We start from the raw sequence: 15,169 nt of genomic DNA, 5'->3' as shown, positions 1-15,169 counted from the left end.
ACTCAGTGTTTGGGCTAACCTAATGCTGATTCTTTTTAAGTCAGAATACACTTCCGTCATCTTCACTGAAGTCAGACCTGTCTCATTACACATTCAACACAACAAGCAGCAAATTCGAGTCTTAGAAATCACCTGGTAAATACTTTTAGGCACAAATGCAGATCAATCACAGAAGAAATAACGTAACAAGGTGTAGGCATTTTTCATAGTTATTTACAGCTTTAAGCTCAAAGCTTATGTATTTGGGTTAAATATTCTTAAATTTGCCTAAGCTCAAGAGCTGCTAACATTAAAAGATACGCTGTGAACAGTTAGACGTACCACTTTTAGTTTTTAAAAGTTACTATACAACTATGTATTTATCTAAAGTAAAAACTTCCTTGGTAGTGCCACAGTTTAAAGTGACAGTTTTAATGAATCCATTATCAGTAAAAAATGTAGTCAAGGTCATCCACTACAGAGCCCCCAGTGAGCTGTACAGAGGAAGCAGAACAAGATGACTGTCAACAGAAGTTGTATATAGCCAGATACACTCTTGTATATAGCCAGATACACTGAGGGTCAAATATAATTTTTGGTTGATTTGGTTTAGAATTAACTTCTCCCCACATTAGCATACTATTGCTCATCACCACTTCAGCATAATGTTTACCAGAAGGTCTATCCTGTATGTGTGAAAAGTGCCAAATAATCTCTGTTTATTGCTTTCAGAAACTACTTTCCATCAGGCAGTAATTCTTAAAGAATTCCATTCCCACATAATCAAGTCAGATTTGTCCTTCAGTGTTATTAAACTACTGCTTACATTTCTTAGCACTTACGCTAGCCTTGTGGATTTTATTAAGTCACCATAAAATGGATTGACAACTCCTTCCCTTACCCTTACTTGTTACTGCACATTATTTTGATTTAAGTGGCATCATTCCTACTTTTTTGAGCAGTTAGTCCTGTAGTTTCCACTGCTTTTAGCACACTGTGAAACATCCACATCCTTCTGCCAAGCAGTCAGTCCCTGTTACTTGCTACTTAAGGCAATCCACCTGTTCCTGCTGTAGATGGATTGCACGCGTTCCCTTTGAATCAGCGAGATTTTTTTGTCTGCTCTGCTTGAGAGGTTTCTTGTTTGTTTTCTTTCTTTTAAGCCATTTTAGTTGACAGTTTTCACAAGCCTTTAAGTTCACGTCCAGATTTAGAGCACTGCAAAGTAACAGGCTTCCTGGTCCTGGGTCCACTGTAAGAGAAACCAAGTTTTTAATGGTGTTACAGTCTCATTACTGAAATACTTTGAAAAATCCAGTAACGTGCTCCCAGGAGCTCTGCAGTACTGCTGGCTTAGCCGGGACTCATGTGAGGCCCTCAGCAACGATACCCATGAGAAAAACAAAGGACTTAAGATATCTTATTCTCTTCGTTAAATCAGCCTGTGCTCATCGTAAATTGCAAAGCCTAAATGGAACAAGCCTCAAACACTCATGTGTATCTAAAAGTTTTGAATAATCTAAGCTCCTTTCATTCACTTAATAGAAAATTAAAATCTCCAAGTATCACAGTGAAAAGAAGAAAAGGACTATTTTCATCACTGTGCCACTGTGACTAGTCTGGAGAGGAAATCACTGTACATTTCTTCTTCATTTTCATAACTCCATTTCAAAGCATACTGGTGGTTTTGGGCAGCAACATGTTGCTACACGCAGTACCACAAGCTAAAACACGGTTGGGGATGGCAGGGCTTCCCAGCTGCAGTTCCAAAACAGACACGTGCTGCCCTGAGTCCCCGCAAGCCACAGCTCTTTTCAGTGGCAACAGCCGCATCGCAGGAATGCACCACTGACTTCAACCATGGGGACAGGAAAGAACTTCCCTCAGCACACACACAGAACTGGCTGTGTTTCATTCTTATCAAACTTAATCAAGTTCCATCTTTAAATGAACGACAGATAAAAGCGGGAATACCTCCCAAGCACGGTTTGCACAGAGACCACCACAGACCTCTGCAGAAACCACCAACGAGCTCTAACGTGCCAGTGCAAATGAGGGCAAAAGGCCCTGTCCTCCTCTGTGCCGGCACATGGCTTTGGCACAAGAAATTCCTACAAAGAAGGCAGTATGTCCACCAGCAGCAAAACAAGCCCAGTCCCATGAAACGGGAACCTTTAACCACAGCTGAAGAGATCACTGAAGGGCAAATGTCAATCACCAACAAACCCACTTGCAATGAGAATGCCATGATTCTTGCATTCTTCATACAAAACAAAGCAGCAGATATGGCCCTTTAAATCTTGATCAAACATATAATAATGAAGAATACACATACAGAAATACGTTCTTCATTGTTAATACAACTCTAAATTGCACAGTAAACAGAATCACTGTTTTTCAAAATTAGCAATTGCTGCGTAGAAAAGTAAGTATAAAAAAACCTCAAGATTGGCTGTTTTTCAACACCTTTAAGATGTGCCGTGTAGAATGATGTGTGTAAATTAAAGCCCTAATGGACAGGACATCCAGCAATGTCCACAGTACCCAATTCATTTTACAGTTACTTTTTGGATTATGGAAATAAAGGAATTGAGTAATTTTTTTATAACATTTGAACACTCTTTTGAGCATTCCTTGCGAACACACCAAATGCATCTTTATCACTGCATTAAACACAGAAAGATGTAAGCTCCCAGGAATACTAGAAGAGGAAAAAGAATTACAGACAGGCTTTTGCACAGCAGTATTTTCTGAGTAGTAATTACAACTGGCATACCAACACATGCAATTTTTGTATATGTAAGTCACCTAAATTTGGAAAATAACTGGCAAGTTGACAAAAACTGAGGGCTTTTTTGCACCAATCTAGAACAGTAATTTTGGCCAGACTGTGTACTTACTTCAGTCACCTGCTAGAATAATAACATGCATTAGTAGAATTAGTGTCAAGGCTTCACACATGTCAAAGTGCTGATGCAAAGATAGTCCATTTAGTGTATTTTATATGTCCCAAGTGATGAACAAAACATAAAATTTACTCAGTCTCACATACATTGGCAACAACTGAACATCTGCTGAAGGAATAACTTCAGTGATACAGTATGAATAGTAATTAACAATGCAAGCAGTTACTATTTTGGATCACAAAATAAGTAATGTTCCAAAAGAATTATATATAACCTCCAAAAACAAACTTCTTCCACATGAAACTAGGCTTTTCAAAAACTATTTTTTCCAATTTTGTAGAATTTTGAATAAAGCATCACATAAATCAACAACATTTAGCAAGATGAGTTCATAAAGTTTCGCTTTTTTTCTTTTACAAAATCATTTCCTCATTTTTTTTAACAAACATAATTTTGATATAATTCAAGAAAAGCAATTCCCAGAAGCATTACTACTCTTGTGCAAGAGCAGTTATATTTACGTGCATCTTTTCTCCTTGTATAAACGAACTTTTTGTTCATCAGATAGCGTGAGCTGTACCAGTCTTCTGGCTGCTTCCCAAGCGTGCTGATAGACAAAGAGGTGCTAAGTGCAAAGTCACCGATCTGTTCTGCAAGCTATCAATAGCACAAGACTTCTCAGTCTGAGCTTGTTCTTTCTTCTGTGCAGGAAGCTGCAATCCCACACAGAAAGACTTAATTTCTGCAATCCCACACTAATCTGACCAGAACTCAGAAGCACAACAACAATGCAGAAGCTCTAAAGAGCGTTTCCACAAAGGTAACGCCAAAAAAGCAACACGAGCAGCAATGAATATGTCTGATAAAGCAACCTTGCAATCCAGCCTCGAGCTTCGACAGAGAGTCAGCGACCCACGGCAGCACTGCTCATTCCAGCCGCCCAGGGAATTTTCAGCTCTTCCATAAGAAATGTTTGCTCAGACATATACATAAAGTCTGGAAACCAAAGGGCATATTTTTTGCCTTCTAAGAATGTCTTGCGAATATAATTTGGGCAGAGGCTACCTATAAGTAGTTTTTCTGTCCAAAGACCTAAAGATGGTGGGGGAGGAAATACAGGCTATAGATACATGCTATATTTACACATAATAATGGAACTACTGTCATCACTTTCCATTTACCCACAGAAAAACTGGGGCCCAGAACTTTCCAAGACAGAGGGAAGCAAGACAGTTCACACCTATGAGCTTTAAGGATTTTTAAATTTCAACGTGTTTACTGATCCTTGTTTTACAGATTATTCTGGGGGCTCAGTGATTCCACCAAAGCAACCTGATGAGATTTGAGAAAGCGAAAAGCAGAAAGTATCTCCAGTATATGATAGTCTGCTCCCTCAAGTTCTAGTGTTCACTGTCTCCTTCAACTGATTTCAGTGACAGGACTGAACTAAGCCATCAGTCAAAAGCTTTCTCATGTCCCAAGTATACTTCTGATGAATCACAGGAGTCATAAGACCTCAAGTGGAAACTGCTTGGGTTTTTTTCCCACCACCACCTAAACTGATCCAGAATATAATTTTTTTATTGTTTAGCTCAATGGAAGTGCATCATTATAAACCAAGAATATCTAAATGGAGAAAATCTTAATAGCTTATGACTATATAAAATACCTCAATGACTAAACACCCAAGATAATTTACTAATGTGTAAAAAAAAAAAAAATACTTTATAGAAACCTTGCAAGATCCATTTTGCTTATATAAAAGGCTACTCCCCCTCTAAGTGTATGAGGGAATCGCAGAAAAACACATTCAGTAGAAAATACAGTCCGAGTTCTTGTGTAATTAAAATGGCTTTACATAATGGAAGGGCAAAGAAATCTCTCCAAAAGACTATATTAAATGGCAGCATGAAGTTGGGACAACTAACTTCTAAAAAGACATTCTGTGCGTAATGGCAAATGGAACAGAAAAAACAAAGGGTCAGAGACTGGAACAAAACAAAACAAAAAACCACAACCTCACACAAATCAGTTAAATGTAAGAGCAAACTTTCTTCAGAGTATATTCATTTCAGTAGCCAAAGCCAATTTATCATCATTTTCCGACAGTCTTCCCACACACAATCAAACATTGTCCCTGAGCTGTGTCATGGAATAGGTTTGCAAACTGCACACCAAATTTCTTGAACACTCAGGTACAGAAACTCCTGCTGCAAACACTAGTGGACAAACTGAGCTTCCTCTTGCTTCTTATAGGCATACAAAGGACGAGCACCTCCTCCACCTTACCTGTCGGTACTACACATACCCACAGGGGCGACCATTCACCGTGCTCCAGCACCAGCCATTTACAAGCCTGGCAGCTGAGCAACTTTTGGGCTTCCTCGTGCCTTCACCCCCTTTGCAAGTAGTGCTCCTGTACCTGGCCCACTCTGAATAAGTGAAGGCAGAAACCAAATGTACAGTTTGAAATGTACAAACCTACAGAGCGTAACTACCGATGAGAGAAAGCATCCACTGAAGATATATTTATCTTGGAGTCTCTTTTGCAACACATTTCCTCAAACACGAAGGTATTTCTGCACGTAACTCCCTGCTAAGCTTACCATTCACTTGTGTCTGTGTGCCTCTTTCCTACTGCTCACCACAGAAGCTTCCCTTCCTATTAGAAAATATGCTGACAGACTCTAGCACAAACTTACGATAATGAGTAAAAGGAAGGGAAAGTTCCACTGAGGAACAATGTCCATGGTCTTTGAGCATGTGGAGAGCTGCAGGACAGACCAGGGAAGTGAAGAAGGCTTGCTCTCCCCACTCCCAGAAAAGCAAACAAAAAAGCCCCACTTCCAACACCAACAGAGTCATTTTACGTAGTTACTACAATTCACAGGGGAAAACACAGGCAGGGAGTATTCAGATGCTAAAGCCATAAAAAGATAAACAGTTAATCTTAAAGGTAAGAAACAGTTGCTATGTTCCAGTGTCTCCAAGCAGACATCCAAGCAGTTTACACCAAACGCAGAATTCATCCCGACATCTTTTAAAAAATCCTATTATTTTCTTCGGAAGGTATTTCTAGACAGCAGACTGGAATTGCTGGTTCTGAAATAATGAAAAGTTATAGCCTTTGATTAATAATTTACTTTAACAGGGTTTCTTCCCCTCCCATCATGCACGCACCTACTGTGACCCAGCAGCCAAGCTGACACATGCTACATTCTCTGTGGGAAAGAAAAAGCATCCCCATGTTTATGGCATTCTCTGACCATGCAAACGGCACAGGAATCAAATTTCACTTTCTAGCTCTTTCAACAGGACTGCTAAAGGGAAATTGACAATTCTAAATCAAAACAATGACTTTCTGACCTCCAATCCCACATCTTATTTATGGCACTAAGTAAACTTTTTTCCTCTGACTCATTCTCTGCTGGACAGATATCATTACCTGAAAATTCTAGATTCTAAAACAGTGCTTGCCAGTTCCAGACAGGTATTAAAACCAGTAAATTTAGGTGAAAATACTATGTTCAGCCCTGCTGAACTCTGAGTCAGTGGAATTACACCACATTTATATGGAAGTTTTAATCCAAACTCACATCTACATTTTGTAATTATCCGTACATCTTATGCAAAATAAAATAGAATTAAAAAAAAACCCCACCGTGAATGTGATGTGGTGGTTCTACACACCTTCTTAAACCCCAACTAAGTTTGAAAGCAGAATTTCTAATGACTGGATAGTGCATCTATAGTCTGGAAACATATAATCTACTTTTGCTTCTGCCACTGACCAGCTCCTTAACCTTGAAGTCATGTCAGCCTCAAGTACCTTTTTTATTTGCACCTGTAAAAAAAGAATGGGAACAGTGAGATCTAGCTGCATTTGCAAAGCACTCACAAATGAATAACGGGTCTGGTTATTACCTAGGTTATTACCTAGGACCATTTATAGTTGTGTTTTTTCATTTTTGGTTTTTTTTGCTTAGTAAAAAAAACACAACACTAAAAATATTTTCTCTACTTTTTCACCTTAGATCTGTAACCTGAGTGCTCAAGAACAGAAACACTGTCAATCACAGAAAAGAGAATTTTAGGACCCACTGATTTCCTTTGAGTCCTGGATTCTTATAATCACATTCAGTTCCTAACCAGTTTAATTTCATTGCAGTTCATTAAACACAGGTACATTATCAGAAATGTAATTTAATTAGGGTAGCACAGAAACAGAATTAATTTTCATCAGAGGCTTGGCATTGTCCTTTGAATAGAAAGCATGCAAGGCCAAGTTATTTTTGTGTTTCACATACACAGCTGCTGATATTTCAGATGTTGCAGGAAATTAACTGGTATATTCTCCCATCAATGCATTTAACTCTTAGCAACTGTAATAATAGAAACATGTACACAGGGTTAGGACACTTCGGTCTCTAGAAAACAGAATACAAGGTGTAATCTAACATTTGAATAGCCCTTTTATAACTGGACTTGTTAAAAGCATTGTTAAAACCTGCGTCTTCAACTCTCAACCAGTCGTAAAACTCCAGCAGCAGCCTCCTTTCCACGAACAGGAACAAGACCAACAGTGAGAACACAGCACAGTACAGAATCAGACTATCACAATATACTGGGGTGAAAGTGGCATTAACATAAATAGAAGCAGTTTGTTCTTAACAATATCATTAGAAGACAAAGTTTGGGGTTTGTAGGGTTCCTGAAGAAGGTATGAAGAATGGGACATTTTTTGTAACTGGAACTACATGTGTGCTTACAGAAAGTGCTGGTGTTTGGATGGCACAAAAGACAAAACATTACACAAAAAACAATCAGCAACAGTTTGTTCTGGAACTGCAACTATACTGGGCCACTGCATATATACATGTATATATATATACATATATATATTAACTGGACGCAAGCACTTGGACTGAGGTTTTATAGGTCAGATTCTGCTCTCAATTATACAATTATGCTGCAGATTCTTATGTAAGAGACCCTTCATTGAGTCATCCCAGATTTCTATCAGTATAACTAAGCAGAATTTGTCCTCCTGTGTGTATATCATAAAGTCTGTCCCAACTTCTGTATAGGAATGCAACTCGTTGCTAGAAATGTATCCATTCAAGATATTTAAGCAACTTCAAGTAAGACTTGGTAAATGATTCTAAAGAAAATCTTAATGCAATGCTGTTGCTGTGTTTCACTTGTCTATTTGTTTTTCAGCATTGCAGGATTCTCTAAAGACAGCACTGCAATATATTACTCAGCATGTGCCGCAATGACTCAGGCAACAGCATGAGTTAAAGATGGAGTGCCAGCTCTCACTTGAACTTTCAGGATGCCTGTGCAAAACTCTTCAGCAAGGCCAAGAATCTATAAAAGGAGATACGTTCAAGGAGAAAGTGCAGCTTCCATTCCATTATGCTATACTATTTCTACTGCAATGCCATTCAGATTTTATATATAAATATTTTATGTGTAAAGCATAACTAACCTCCTTCCAAATCGTAGCTGCATCTCTGCTAGATTCCCAGTTTATAGCATTACGATCCATCTACTGCAAGCTTTGAGAGCTGTGTTGTTAAAGGTTGCAGAGGCATATGATCACGAACTTCTGCTCATTTGTATGCTGACCGTAGCACTCAAAGTTTCTTTTTCCTACAGTTATGCCTTACTGGCAGGCTACTTAGCAGTTGATAAATACAACTGTAAAAATAACTGCTAGTTTCCCCATCCACCTGACTCCATCAGATGTATTTTTAAATACTGAAAATCACCTTCACGCCACAAGGAACTGTCCTCCTATTTCCTACCTATTAGCCCAGTACCTTGGTCCCAGGTTGCTTCAGTGTCAGCAGAGTGGGCTGCACCACCAAAAGGCAGCCACGTAACTCCATAGTGATCGAGCTAGCCTTCCTCGTGCCAAAGGAATGGGGGTGAAGGGCAGATTACCGGCCCCTCACTGCACCCCGCCCCCCCACCAAATCCATGCTGATCTTTGCCACAGGACCACATTTCCCTCCCTTTTTGTTAATAATCTCGCTTCGACAGGAAGTGAAAAAACAGGACTTCTGCTTTTGCAAGCACTAAGTTTTCCACCAAAAAAGAAACGCAAAACAAAAAACCCAACAAGTGTTTCATGAACTAACATGTCTTCAAAGATTTACACAAACTCTCAGCCTCTCCTCACATCATCTTGGGAATTTAAGAACATTGTATAATCTATGTTATAGATTTATAATTACTGGATTGCGTTAACAACAGTCTCCAGCAATGACACAAAGACAAACGATACTGTCAGATTAGATATCTACACATATAAAGAGGACAGAAGAATGCTATTTTTTGTCCTTGCCAGCAGCTGAGTGTTTACTCTTCTTTCTGAAACATGTAAAAGAAGTATAATTATCCATTTCAAAACATCTCAGACAATAAAACAAATTCTAACGTCCTTTCACTGTTGTCCTACCCCCACAATTCTATAAGATTTGCAAAAGAGTACATCCAATTATCTAATGAAAACTAGAAAGAGGACAGAAGCTCTCTCTCTGCTGAGGTCTTGGATTCATCATGCCAAATTCAGGTTGGATGTGAAAGGACAGTATCTATAACAGATTGTACGATAACAGCTTATAGTCCCAGGAAAGAAATATATCTGCATGTACACAATAAAGAGTCTCTTTTCATGTCTCACTGGCAAGTTCAGGTTCCCTTTGTGTAAAGCTTGGCCCTTCCCCAGTTTACCAACATACTTCTTTTGCAATCAAGCACTTGTGTAAATACAGTTTTCGTGTATTAACTCAATGTCAACAAGGACTTTAAAAAGGCTTAAATATTATGTCTAGGCTAGTATCATTCATCTACAACATAACAGAAAAGAAAAATAGTCAGGAGAAGAAAAAAAAAGGCACAACAAAACCCAACCACAAGACCTATTCTGTATGGAGAACAAGGTGGTCTTGATTCTGATCTGCTCATCACTCCCACAGATTGCATCAAAATGCCACTTAAATCAATGGAGTAAAAGCATAAATCTCAGAGACAAGAAGCAGCATCTCTGCAACTGCTGGTGATAGCCAAAAGTTTAAAAAAAAAAAAAATTAAAAAAATAGAAAAAAGCCTTTAAAAACATTGCTAAAAAAAGATGCAATACTTGGAAAGACAAATGCCTTTCAGGATATGCAAGAGATGAGAGCACAGAGCATATACTTTACTACACTAAGTTAAACCACTTTCACAAGGCAAGAAAGTTGTAACGGGTTTTGGTTGTTCTGGTCAGAAAATTTGCTCACCTCTATCTGTAGACAACAGAGCCAGCTCCTGATTCACACTCTCAAAGCCCCCTCTTTCTTTGCTGACAATAGGAGAAGGTTTAAGAAACCAGTCCGCACAGGCTAACAATCACTGTTGATGCCTACGTTACAAATAAGCTATTCACAATAATTGGCAGTCACTTGTTTCATCAAAAAAGTATTAATTTCTACTATCGCTGAGAAGCTAAGCCTAAGAAATACACTATGAATAAGCTGTTGATAATGAGATTTCTACTATACACAGACTTCAGCTACAATTAATTAAAATTAAAAAAAAAAAGACACAAAACATGAATTCCAAGGTCAACAGCAGATTTCCTATGCTAGCATCACTGCTAAGCTTTCAAAACACCCTAAGGGAGGGAGGTTCTCAGATCCCTAGCCTCCAACTACTTTCAAAAATCGCATATCTTTACACCAGGATACTAGCCTGGCTACAGCTTTAGAGCATAGCAGAAATTATAATAGCATCTGCTGCCTATTAAGGCTTTCTTATTCACTCTCTGCACTTACTGCTTTTCTAAACAGAAACACCACTCTACAAATACTCCCAGTATGCATCAGAGGATGCAGTCCTCCCACCATCTGGGTTATCCCACACGCACAACCACCACGAGAACAAGGCCTGCAGAAACAGCAGCCAGAGAGATACACCCCCCTACATCAAAAGGTTTCACACAGAAAACAGGAAAACAGATAAGGTATGTCAGAGGCTGAAAACGACAGGAGACACATTTTCATCACAAACAGAACTCCCTAAAGGTTCATTACAAAAATTCTATTTGAAAATACATTAAAAAACAGAAAAAAAGTTGAATTCCATGAGACTTGCACATGAGTTAATCAGTTCTGAGAAACAGCCTGCCCTCACTTCCCAGCCAGTGAGAGGTGGTAAGGTGCCACACAAGTTCTCCTTGGTGTTTCATTAGTCAAATGAGTTCTACTCAAGGAATCATCACTGCTATTAAATGGACAGAATGGAAGCGATCCTCATACCAGTCCACTTGCGTGTTTCAGTTTAAAATTACAAGCTAAATAAGAAGCATAGTAAAGAAAATTCTAGCGTACCCGAAAGGTATTATCTATTACATAATATAACCTTTGGGTTATATATAAGCTTTGGTTTATCAGTTCTGTGATGCCAGAGGAAGCAATTATTAGGGTACATATAACAGAGCAGAACTGCAGCTTTATATAGTTCAAATAATAGTTAATAGCTCAATTGTTAATAGTTCAAATTCACATTAAAATAGTTAATTCTGCACTCAGGCGTGCAGTATTTACTGCAGTAATTTGAACAGATGCTTGCAACTCAAGAGTTGTCTTCCAAATCTCACTACCAGATACTTAGGTGAAAACCTATACATACACCCTATTTTCAGTGGAAAAAAAAATACAATTGTGTAAAAAATTCAAGTATAAAACCATCAAGAACACTTATTGTGAATTAATGTACTACAAACAGAGGCATGGCGACTTTTTACTACACCAATCAAGCCTGCAATAGCGTGTAAAGCCTGATTTTGATGAGGGTTTTACTAAGCATAAAAGTTAGCTGCTGACCTTTTATAAAGCAAACACTTATCTACTTTGCTGTAACTTTAGATAAATCAAGCTGACATGCACCAAACATCCCAGAAACCTCAACTGCATATACAAAATTGTAAGTATCGTTCACTTTTATCCTGGACTCTCTAAACTTGGAATTTAAGCCTACACACAAAGGTGGCCACTGCTAGTTAACACAAAAGCTGTACATAAAGATACACAGAAGAGGCATGCTTTTACAAAAACAAAACCAAAACGCCTTTCTTTTGCAAAAATACAGTTCTGCAACAGTTAAGTGGTTCAGTTAGAGTATACAGATTTACAGAATAACTCTTTTTATTTTACTTAATCTTTCTATAACTATATATCTATATTACTCTCTATTTTAGATAGAGCTGGGATTTAATTCAGTTGAATGTAAGTCTATTTTGCCTGGAAAGAGTATCTTTTGAAAACGTATGGATCTTGTCACTTCTTTGATATTTATTCACATTTCTGAATGAATTGTTAAATACAGACTGTCTTAACCCACTTGCTTTACCCTTCAGATTTTCTGTCTTCAGGTTCTGTCAGCCTTCATATATTATTCTTATTCCTTAATCACATGTCCTGGCACAAGTCTCATTCCCTTCAGTATTCCTCAATGTCCTCTGGGAAATTCGCCAGTTTCTGTCATCTGCCCCCATTCTCCTTTGGGAACACTAAAGGGATTAATTTCATTCTTTCCCCAAGCAATGCCGGTCTCTGCTGTTAACAGCTACCGTTGGCATCTCTCATCCATTCAATACACAAAGGTATATGTCTCTTTAAGCAATCCTACAGTACTTAGAGATTTAACAACCATTTCATGCTCTGCATTTGTTTGTTTTAGCATTTTGTAAAACAATTTACCTAAAAGGTGGAGTGTCAATATTTCCATTTTGCATGTTACACTTTATTTTTGTTAGTGTCATCAACTGTTTAGTTTGTACCTTTGTATGTATGGGCATGACTGTGTCTCTGCATGTCAGAAATAAACAGACCAGTTATTTAGATCCGGATATTTTGATCAGTTGTATAAAAGCTACTTCATTTGCTATTTTTCCACTACTACTTTGCCCAACATCTTCTCTGAATTCTTCCAAAACGAGCTCTTAAAAAGCGTCTTATGTTTCCTCAAGCACCAAAAAAAAAAAAATAAAGTCCAGTTCCAGTACCTTTTTCCTGCACGTTAAGATCCTACTGCACAGTGTTTCTTCCCCTGAAGAGAGACTATTTCACTCAGCTTACTCTGAATTCCTTGCTCAGCCCTGCATTTGAAAATAAGTGGAAACTTTACCTTTGACCCACCCCGAGAAGATTATCTGAGTTACACATCGCAGTACCTTACTGTAATGAGTACTGGAAGTCATACCACAACATCTCAGTAAATGTACAGCCAACTTCAATATATTCTGTAGTTCCTTTTTGCCACTACTATTACGTCTAACAGAACCCCTCCCTCTTTTTTTTTTTTTTTTTTTTTAATATTTACCTGACATCTGGGCAGGATTAAGCAACTTGCACTGTTTCTAGTTGCTACACAAGACAACGCTTGTGGTTACTTACCTCTTTAACTTCCTCAGTTAAAGACTATCTGCTTCTTGAGTTACAAATTCACCATAGCAAAGGCTGCATCACTCACCAGCATAAGTCAGGTGCAAAACAAGCCAAAACCTTTTATAAATTGTCCTTGGATTTGTTTACTGTGGAAGTCCCACCTTTTCTCAAAGAAACAGTTAAGGTTAACTAAAAGATACAGATCCATGATGTTTTTCAAGATTAGAACATAACATGAAAGAAAGAACACGACTGAAACTGAACATTAGATGCAAATATTTAGCATCTCTACACCCAAACAAAGTGCACATTCTGCATTTGAGCTGCCGACAACCCAAATATCTGCAGGAGGACCTAGAAAGATGACAGCTAAGCACCCAACGAACCTTTCCTTTCTCCACTCACACCAAGACAAGAGCAGTTGTCCAACCTGACTGAACAGGTTACAGACACAGATTTCAGTATTACCACTCTCATTAGCGAGAGCCAACAGAAATCTCTCGGCCTTGGAACAAGCAAGCGAAGCGACCAAGGCTTCCAAACCCCTTCAGTGAGCAGAATCCCAGTGCTGCCGCTTCGCCAAGCCACCACACCAACGCGGGGCTCTACGCCGGCCCCACCGTGCATCGCGACCAGCCCACCTGCCTGGCAGAACGGGGTTCTCGCCCTTCAGAGAAATCAGCGGAAGTATTTGAGCAGCACATTACTACGGATTAAAGTGAACAGGAGAGAAGGGGGTCAGGAGCAGATGAAGGTTCACCCAGGAAGGATAAGAGTAGCGCATCTAGAAAAGAAGGGAAAACTCTAGAACGATACCTTCTGTAGGACAAACACACGGTGTGCCAGATAGGACAACAAAACAGTACTTTGTGGCAGAAGACCACAACTCCTCGGGGGAAAGCCAGTACCCTACAGCCTGTGTCTTTAACTGAGGCCTCTGAGCACAGACACAAACCCAGCACTGAATCACAAACATCAATAACTAAAAGAAAGCGCCCAAGCCCCAAGCAAAGGAAGGACACGGGCAACCCTCCCTGGCAAGGATCAACACCAGAGGCCAGCCGGCAGTAGCAGCAGGGAGGAGCCAGCGGCAAAGCCGAGGGAAGCACCGAGGTGCCAGAGAGGGATGCGGCCACCTCCGCGGAGGTCGAGGAGCCCGCTGCGGCGGGCAGCCGGGCGTGGGGCGAGCCCTCCGCCAACAGCGAAGCCCCTCTCCGGGGCTCTGTGGCCGCTCCGGCCCCGGCACCCGCTCCCCTTACCTGGCTGGCTTTATGGAACTGCTTCTTGAGCCCTGCCACCGACATCTTCCCTCCGCGGCTGCCCGAGGCGGCGGCGCTGCCCAGGCCGAGCGCCCGGCGGCTCCCCGCGGCTCCCGCGCCCGGCCCGGCCTCCCGCTGTGTCACCCGCGCCAGTAGCCCCGCCGCCCCGCGCCGACGGCAACATCGCCTTCCGAGCGGGCTCGGCGGCTGCCACCCCATTGGCCGCCGCCGGGGCCCATGCAAATGACAGAACCACCGCCGCCTGCCCATTGGCCACTCGCGGGGCTATGCAAATGAGGGCGCTCGTAGACGCCTACGCCGCGCTGCCGCAGGGAGACGGAAGCAGGGGCTGGCGGGAGGGAGAGGAGGGGCGGGGAGGCCGGTACCTGTCTGCTTCCCTCCCTCCCTCCCTCCCTCCCTTGCCTGCCTGCCTGCCTGCCTGCCTGCCTGCGGGAGGGACGGACGGAGGGGGGGGGGGGAGGCCGGTGCTTGCCGGCGGGAGGGTCCCTGCGTGCAGTGGCACGGCTGCTGCAGCAAGGGCATCCCTCCCGTCGCAAGAGACTTGAGCAAGCACCGAAAGGCCTATCTG

At 40.7% G+C, this 15,169-nt stretch overlaps 1 protein-coding gene across 3 annotated transcripts in view; it reads right to left on the bottom strand.

Annotated features, from left to right (window-relative positions):
* SH3GL3 (SH3 domain containing GRB2 like 3, endophilin A3) overlaps nt 1-14,732 on the bottom strand; it is a 58,193-nt gene extending 43,461 nt beyond the window's left edge. For 2 of the 3 annotated variants that reach the window (XM_075431589.1, XM_075431590.1), the window contains exon 1: nt 14,581-14,720. Coding sequence is in view for 1 of the 3 variants with exons in the window: in XM_075431587.1 (XP_075287702.1) it covers nt 14,581-14,625 (45 nt within the window). In the remaining 2 variants the exon portion in view is untranslated. Of the gene's footprint in view, nt 1-14,580 lie in introns of all 3 variants that reach the window. The other variant, XM_075431587.1, reaches the window with a different exon arrangement.
* Nucleotides 14,733-15,169: the final 437 nt, after the last annotated feature.

This window comes from Opisthocomus hoazin, chromosome 10 (genome assembly GCF_030867145.1).
Source record: "Opisthocomus hoazin isolate bOpiHoa1 chromosome 10, bOpiHoa1.hap1, whole genome shotgun sequence".
Lineage (NCBI taxonomy): Eukaryota > Metazoa > Chordata > Aves > Opisthocomiformes > Opisthocomidae > Opisthocomus > Opisthocomus hoazin.
The sequence above is the reverse complement of the archived record's forward strand: the minus strand, read 5'-3'. Positions and strand labels throughout refer to the sequence as shown.